The sequence below is a fragment of the Suncus etruscus genome, chromosome 6, assembly GCF_024139225.1.
Source record: "Suncus etruscus isolate mSunEtr1 chromosome 6, mSunEtr1.pri.cur, whole genome shotgun sequence".
NCBI lineage: Eukaryota > Metazoa > Chordata > Mammalia > Eulipotyphla > Soricidae > Suncus > Suncus etruscus.
In genome coordinates, this window is record NC_064853.1 from 58,109,063 (window position 1) to 58,117,615 (window position 8,553).

An 8,553-nucleotide genomic window follows, 5' to 3' on the forward strand; every position below is an offset into this window, starting at 1 on the left:
GGACCAAAGGTGGTTGGTTCGAATCCCGGTGTCCCATATGGTCCCCCGTGCCTGCCAGGAGCTATTTCTGAGCAGACAGCCAGGAGTAACCCCTGAGCATCGCCGGGTGTGGCCCGAAAACCGAAAAAAAAAAAAAAAAAAAAAAAAAAAAAAGTCATTAATATGGGGCCCGGAGAGATAGCACAGTGGCATTTGCCTTGCAAGCAGCCGATCCAGGACCAAAGGTGGTTGGTTCGAATCCCGGCGTCCCATATGGTCCCCCGTGCCTGCCAGGAGCTATTTCTGAGCAGACAGCCAGGAGTAACCCCTGAGCAACGCCAGGTGTGGCCCAAAAACCAAAAACCAAAAAAAAAAAAAAAAAAAGTCCTTAATATGTTGTTTTGGCTTTTTTATACAACTGAAGCAATTAGACAAGAAAATTTAATACCTACACTCCTAACGGGCAGCAGATTTGATTTCCTTAGAAGTTTTAAAAGTTCTGAAAGCAACCAACCGTGATTTGATCCTTGGCATCCCATATGCTCCCCGGGGCACTTCCAGGAGTTAATTGCCCAATGCTGAGCCAGGACACCACCTGAGCATAGCTGGGTGAGGTCACCCCACTCAAAATTTCTTTTTTATTTAAAAAATAAATGAAAAATTCTGCACTTGGGTCAGAGAGATAGCATGAAGTAGAGCATTTGCCTTGCATGCAGAAGGATGGTGGTTGAATCCCGCATCCCATATGGTCCCCCGAGACTGCCAGGAGCGATTTCTGAGCGTTGAGCCAGGAGGAACCCCTGAGTGCTGCTGGGTATGACCCAAAAACATACAAACAAAAAAATTCTGCACTGAGGGATGAAACAATAGTACTGTGGGTAGTTTGCCTTACATGTGACAAACCTAGGCTCAATCCCAGTTACCCTGAAGCTACCAAGAGTGATCCCTGAGCACAAAGTCAGACATAAGCCCTGAGTACTGACTGAGGGATGTAACAAAAAAGGAAGTCTTAATAATTTCAAAAAATATATAAAACTCTGCTTTAACTGACTAGGCCTATTTACATTTTTCAAATCATTAAAAACAGGGAATAAAAGGAAAGAAGCACCTGATTTCTTCATTATACATAATGGGAGTTACCAGGAGGAGAAGCCATAAAAGACAGTATGCATCCAATGACTCAGCTTTAAGAAAAAGGAAAAAACAAAAACAAAACACAACAAATAAAGCCGGGGCCGGAGAGATAGCATAGAGGTAAGGTGTTTGCCTCTCATGCAGAAGGTCATCAGTTCAAATCCGGCTTCCAGTATGGTCCCCCGTGCCTGCCAGGAGCAATTTCTGAGCATGGAGCCAAAAGTTTCCCCTGAGCACTGCCGGGTGTGACCCAAACCCCCCCCCACACACACACACACAAGCAAAACAAACAAAGCCATGCCCACTTATCTGGGTCTGAGAATTAGGTTTTGTATAAAAAGGGTGTCCCTCAGCCTAAAAGCATTTGTGGTCCAGGATGCACAGGGTCCAACTCATCATATTCCTGCTTGCTGATCCACATTTGCTGGAAGGTGGACAGTGAGACCAGGATGGAGCCCCCATTTCACTCCAAGTACTCGAGTTGGGAGTTAATTTGGGGAAGTTGGGCCACACCTAGAGGCTCTAGGGGTTACTACTGGCTTTGCACTCAGAAATGGCTCCTGACAGGCTCAGGGAACAATATGGGATGCCAGGAACTGAATTTGGGTCAGTCCCAGGTTGTCTGCATGCAAGGCAAACGCCCTATACCTGTGCTATCGCTCTGGCCTGGGGCAAAGATCATGATCTTCATAGTGCTGGGTGCCAGGACTGTGATCTCCTCCTGCATGTGGTGGGAGATACCAGGGTACATGTTGGTGACCCCAAACATAATGAAAAGTTGGCCTTCACTAAGTGAAACATTTTTCAATTTTTTTTTTTTGATATTTTGGGTTACACCCAGCAGCGCTCAGGGGTTACTCCTGCCTCTACGCTCAGAAATCACTCCTGGCAGGCTCGAGGGACCATATGGGATGCTGGGATTCGAACTAGCGTCCATCAGCATTCGAACCATAATCTCCATGTTGTCTCTCTGGCCCCACATTTTTAAATTTTTGAGGTATCAATTCATACTACTTTCTCTACTTTCTCTGAACTTTCATATCATCTGCCTGTATTCATTTTTCGTTCTAGTATTTTTTAATTGTCAACAGTCAGCACATTAAAGATAAAGACATATATTTTCTATGCCTGACTCAAGAGCTCGAGTCAACTTCACAAAAAGGAACACATTCGAAAGTAAAAACAAGCTCATCTCTGGAATGAAAGTAAAGGTAAAAGAAGCAGGATATATTTTCCCCATAGCTGACAACCCTGAAATATTAAGAGACCTTATGGCAAACTACAAACTTGGAAAACATACACAGCAAATACTTCTAAGGTGTTATTTTATAACCAGGACAAACTCGATCAATTAGCAAAAAGACAGAATGACCAATGTTGGGGCTGGAGCGATAGCACAGCTGTAGAGCATTTGCCTCACGTTCAGCTTACTTAGGACAGACCTGGGTTGGATCCCCAGCATCCTATATGGTCCCCGGAGCTTGCCAGGAGCGATTTCTGAGCACAGAGCCAGGAGTAACCCCTGAGTGCCGCTGGGTGTGGCCCAAAAACAAACAAACAAAACACACACACACACAATGTCCAAAGTCATTCCAGTAAACTATTGCTAGATATAGCTAGTAAAACAGACCAGAGGCTTCTTGCAAGCAAGCACCAAATCAGTAAATCACTTAGAGGCTTCTATTTTCTCAAATAGAGGGAAGCATTCTGAACGTTTGCTATCTTCACTGATCCTCTCAGGAATGCACAAGCATGCACTGCAGTTTCGACCTCCTAGTGCTTGACTATTTTTTAAGCGAGTTACTCGTGCTTGGATAAGCAGTGAAACAGACCAGAGAAACTTAAAACTACCCTTTACCAAATTCAGCCTCAGTTTCCAATATTTACGTTCGCTCTTAAACAGTTCACCTTCCTGTAATGCTCTTACATGTCATTGTGTCCAAGAAATTTCCAATCACGACTCGACTGGAAGGAGTGGGACTCCTTGGGTCACTGATGAAAACTACCTGTGTGGCTCGCTGCAACCATCGGAGGATTTGGCTGCTTCTGGGTAGCCACGGGGAGTTACAATTAATTAGGTAATAACAGTAAGCGTCGAGATTCCAGATTTTTCAAACCGCCCAGGCTCCTCCTCCTCCTTGCTCACCTTGTACGGACTGCCTCGCCTCACCCTAGTGGATGGCCCTTGAAGCCAAGCTTGACAAAGAAACCTAAAGGGGAATTTTATTATTTTTTTTAACTTTTGCAAGGAGACAAACCGGATCTTGGGGGGGTTCCAAAAAAAAAAAAAAAAAAGACCTCAAGCAAGGTCCCCGATCGAACGTCCAGATCGAATCTCAGGAGGCTCCTCCGGGCGATCCGAACGTCCGGGCCAAGAGACTTCCCGGCTGAGCAAAAACAAGACACTCCGAGGGAGGAGGACGACCAGAGTCTTCGGGCCTGCTGTGCTGCAGGCTGAACCCCAAAGGGCTCGCCAAGCCCAGAGAGTCCAGTCTGGCGGGCGAAATGGGGGTCCCAAGGAGGCACCCCGGGGGCCACCCCGGACCTCGAAGGAAGCGTCTGAAGATCGGGGGACTGGCTGGGCCACCGATCCACCTCGAGTGAAGGAGCGACTCCCTCCAACCCAGGAGGGGGGACCCCGCGCTCACTCACTCACCCGCGGTAATAGGCTTTCACCCGGACCTGGTGCGAGTGGTCCCCGCCGCCGCCGCCGCCGCCGCCGCCGCCCGGGTGCGACATGCTGCTGCTGTCCCTCTGGGTCGGCATCTCCCACTCGCTGCCCGCCGCCACCAGCGCCGTCCAGGCCCGGCCGGCCCGACCCAAGCAAGCAAGCAAGGGTCGCCTCACCCCGGCCGCCCGAACCGCGCGCCGCTCCTCCCACCACCGCCCGCGGCCGCCGCAGCCACGGCCACTATTCCGGCCGCCCCGGCCCGGCACGCCTCCCCACCTGGGTTCCTCCCACCCCCGCCGCCTCCCCAGGCCCACATTCCGGCGCTGGGCGGGCCAAATCCCTCTCGGGCCCCCCTCCCGCGCCCGGATTTACCATTGTGTAGGGGAGGGCGGAATAGACGGAGCGAGAGAACCGCGCAGATACTACTCCTAGAAGGCACACTTTTGCACAGTCTTTGCATTATTGAGGGAATAAAGTGGCGGCGACCGGATTTCTCGGAGAAGGGCCCCCTCTGCGTGGAAAATGGAGAGAGAAGGATGCGGTGTCTCCCCCCCCGGTTCTACCACTTGGTCGCGTCCACGGTCAGCTGATGCGCGACGCCTCGTACGTAGCCGCGGGGGATTCTGGGATTTGGAGTCTTCGGAGGGATCTGGACCGGAAGTGCCGAGCATGCAACTCGACGCCCAGCCTCCTATTGCATCCAGTTTGACTCCCCCGAGCGGTGAGTGGGTACGGCCCCGCTCCTCTTTAGGCATCGGAGGGCGCTGGCTGGGCTTGCGCTTCGTCACGCTTAAGACGCTGCGACCCGAGGAATCCAATGAGACCGATTGCACAAGCATCTTTAATTATACAGTGCCTGACCGACGAAGCAAGGATGTGGTTAACCTGGGCAACGTTGCTGATTTGATTCAAGCATTAATCATACGGGGCCTGAGCGATTGCACAGCGGTAGGGAGGTTGCCTTGCACGTGGCCGACCCCGGGACGGACCCGGGTTCGATTCCCCCGGCATCCTATATGGTCCCCCGAGCCTAACCCCCTGAGCGCCGTCGGGTGTACCCCCCCAAATAATTAGTAATAATCTTATATAATGTAATAGTGATTATACTAAAGGAGAAAACTCGACTAATAGATAAGACCAATGGACTTTTCTTCCTTATTCTGAATCTTCACTTATTGCCATTTCTTGCTACAGGTGCACAATGAACATTCCCTCCCATCCCTCATCGTTCTTCCGGATAATATCAATTAACCCTGTTTTTTGAGTTTTCGTTTCTTTGTTTCTATGGAGGTCAACCCCAGCTGTGACCAGGGCAGATAACTGGCTCTGTGCTCAGGGTTCACTCCTACAGGTTCTTGGGTTTTATGAGACAGAAACTTGGCCAGTGGCCTGCAAGTCTAGCGTCTTACAGACCCCTCTACCATATCATATCTCTGGCCCCAGGATGTTTGGATTTCTGGCCTTGACTTGGTCACATACTACAGAAGGGAGGGAGGGAGGGAGGCCACAAGGAAGGAAGGAAGGAAGGAAGGAAGGAAGGAAGGAAGGAAGGAAGGAAGGAAGGAAGGAAGGAAGGAAGGAAGGAAGGAAGGAAGGGAGGGAGGGAGGGAGGGAGGGAGGGAGGGAGGGAGGGAGGGAGGGAGGGAAGATGGGAGGGAAGATGGGAGGGAAGATGGGAGGGAAGACTGGAGGGAGGGAGGTGAAAGGGAGGACGGAAGACGGGAGGTGGAAGAAAGGGAAGATGGGAGGGAGGACCAGAGGGGAAGGACGGATCACTAGTAAAGAAAGAAGGAAGGAGCAGAGGCCATTATCAAGGAAGGAAGGAGCAGAGGCCACTATCAGGGTGGCCTCCACTATCAGAAAATATAGATAAATGTATTTTAAAAAAATGAAAAAGAACCCAGAAAATGCCCCAGTGGCTAAAAAGCACTTGCTCTAGGGCCGGAACTATAACGCAGTGGTAGGGCATTTGTTTTGCGTGCAGCTGACCCAGAACAGACCTGGGTTCAATCCCCAGCGTCCCATAGGTCCCCCAAGCCAGGAGCAATTTCTGAGCACATGGCCAGGAGTAAACCCTGAGCTGAGCATTACAGGTGTGGCCCTCAAACAAACAAACAAACAAACAAACAAAAAGGTACTTTCTTTATTAGGCGAAGAGATAATAAAGCTTTAGTTTCAATTTCTCACACACTCCATACGGTCTCTAAGCCCTGCCAGGACTGATGCCTGAACACCCCGAGCCAGGAGTAAGCCTCTGGCCACTTCTAGGTGTGGTGAAAAACAAGTAAAAGGTACTTGTTTTGTAAAAGAGAGACCAGAAGTTCAAACATGGTGCCTCTCCCTCAAGCTCTCAGGCAATCCTGACAGCTCTGTTGTTTGGGATTCCAGAAAAGAAAAAGATTTGGGTGATGATGACTCAGTAGCTTAAAGAGCACTGAGGATCACATTTGAGACCTTGACGTCTTGGTGCTGTTGCATGCACCAAAGTTATTCTGACCTGCATCAAAATTTGGTGACCCATTGGGGCCAGAGAGATAGCATAGAGGTTAGCGCATTTGCCTTACATGCAGAAGAAGGTTGGTTCAAATCCTGGCATCCCATATGGTTCCCCAAGCCTGCCAGAAGCGATTTCTAAGCATAGAGCTAGGAGGAACCCCTGAGTGCTGCCGGTATGATCCAAAAACAAAACAAAAATAAATTTGGTGATCCCAGGGGCCAGAGCGGTGGTGCAAGCGGTAAGGTATCTGCCTTGCGTGTGCTAGCCTAGGACAGACCACGGTTCAATCCCCCAACATCCCATATGATCCCCCAAGTCAGGAGCAATTTCTGAGCACATGGCCTAAACATCAGTGGTATGGCAGGAAAAAAAAACCCTAAAAAAAACAAAAATAAAATTTGGTGACCCCAAAGAGGGAATAAAAGGTAGATATAAGGAAAAAAAAAAGTATAAATAACAACACTAACAACCAGTGTGACAATGTTAAAGAATGAGAGAAGTAGAATGCCTGTCGCAAATACAGGCAGAAGTGGGGGAGGGGCATTGTGGGTGGGAATATTGCACTGGTGAAGGGGGGGGAATTCAGCTTATGACTGAAACCCAATTACAAATATGCTTGTAATTATAGTGCTTAAATAAAGATTTTAAAAAAAAAAAAGAAGGGGCTGGGAAGGTGGCGCTAGAGGTAAGGTGTCTGCCTTGCAAGCGCTAGAGTAGGACGGACCGAGGTTTGATCCCCCAGCGTCCCATATGGTCCCCCCAAGCCAGGGGCGATTTCTGAGCACATAGCCAGGAGTAACCCCTGAGCATCAAACGGGTGTGGCCCAAAAACCAAAAAAAAAAAAAAAAGTAGATATAAGGTTCAATACTGTCAGCATGTGACTGATCAGGACACAAATACTTAGTTGTTTTTAGTAATAAAATACTGAAAACGAGGGGCTGGAGCGATAGTACAGCGGTAAGACGTTTGCCTTGCACACAGCCAACATAGGATGGACCCCTGTTCAAATCCAGGCATCCCATATGGGCCTCGAGTTTGCCAGGAGCGACTGACTTCTGAGCACAGACACCTGAGTGCTGCCAGGTGTGACACCCTCAAAATAGATAAATAAATAAATAAATAAATAAATAAATAAATAAATAAATAAATAAATAATAAAAATACTAAACCATTGAACCATCCTTTTAAAGAAAACAGGACTCCCATAAGGATATTTTTTTTCTTTTTCTTTTTTTTTTTTTTTTTTTTTTTTTTTTTGGTTTTGGGTCTCACCCGGCAGTTGCTCAGGAGTTACTCCTGGCTCCATGCTCAGAAGTTGCTCTTAGCAAGCACGGGGGACCATATGGGACGCCGGGATTTAAACCGATGACCTTCTGCATGAGAGGCAAATGCCTTACCTCCATGCTATCTCTCCGGCCCCTTTTTTTTTTTTTTTTTTTTTTTTGGTTTGGTTTTTGGGCCACACCTGGTGACACTCAGGGGTTACTCTTAACTATGCGCTCAAAAATCGCTCCTGCCTCAGGGTACCATATGGGATGCCGGGGTCTGTCCTAGGTTGGTGTGTGCAAAGCTAGTTTCCTACCACTTGTGCCACTGCTTCGGCCCCAGAATATTTTTTTCTCTTGTTTTGTTTTGTTTTGTTTTTGAGGCCACACTTGCTGACACTCAGGGTAGTTACTCCTAGCTCTGTGCTTAGAAATTGCTCTTGGCAGGCTTCAGGGACCATGTGAGATGCCGAGATTGAACCTGGATCGAACCCAGATGGAACCCAGGTGCACTGTGCTATCGCTCCAGCCTCTCCCATAAGGATTTTTTTATAAACCTGGCATCACATTAATTGCTTAACAATCTAGGGGTAGAAGATAGCTCAAGTGGTAGAGTAGGTGCTTAGCCTGTAGTAAATCCTCTCTACAGGGCAGCCCTCTGTCCCCCCTCCTGAGTATTGCAAGTGTGACCCTGATGTCCTCTTGGGACCACCTGCCCTGTGTACCAAGCATTCAGGCATCCACTGCCTGGCCAATCATGGCTGGAGTATCCCTATTTTAAAAAGGAATAAAGTGAGTGGGGTACTTGCCTCGCATGTGACCCACCAGGGTTCAAACCCTGATATCCTGTATGATCCCCTGAGCATGGCCAAAAGTGGTCCCTGAGCACAGAGCCAGGAGTAAACCCTAAACACCTCCAGGTGTAGCCCTTACCCCCAAATATTATGGGGGGCCACATCCTTTTAACGCTCAGGGGTTACTCTGAATTTGTGCTCAGAAATGGCCC

At 48.8% G+C, this 8,553-nt stretch overlaps 1 protein-coding gene across 1 annotated transcript in view; it reads right to left on the reverse strand.

Annotated features, from left to right (window-relative positions):
* Positions 1 to 4,011, reverse strand: part of PRKCI (protein kinase C iota) — an 81,662-nt gene extending 77,651 nt beyond the window's left edge. Inside the window, exon 1 of the mRNA XM_049774457.1 lies at positions 3,770 to 4,011. Coding sequence (XP_049630414.1) covers positions 3,770 to 3,879 — 110 coding nt within the window. The 5' untranslated portion in view covers positions 3,880 to 4,011. The remainder of the gene's footprint in view (positions 1 to 3,769) is intronic.
* Between the last annotated feature and the right edge of the window lie 4,542 nt (positions 4,012 to 8,553).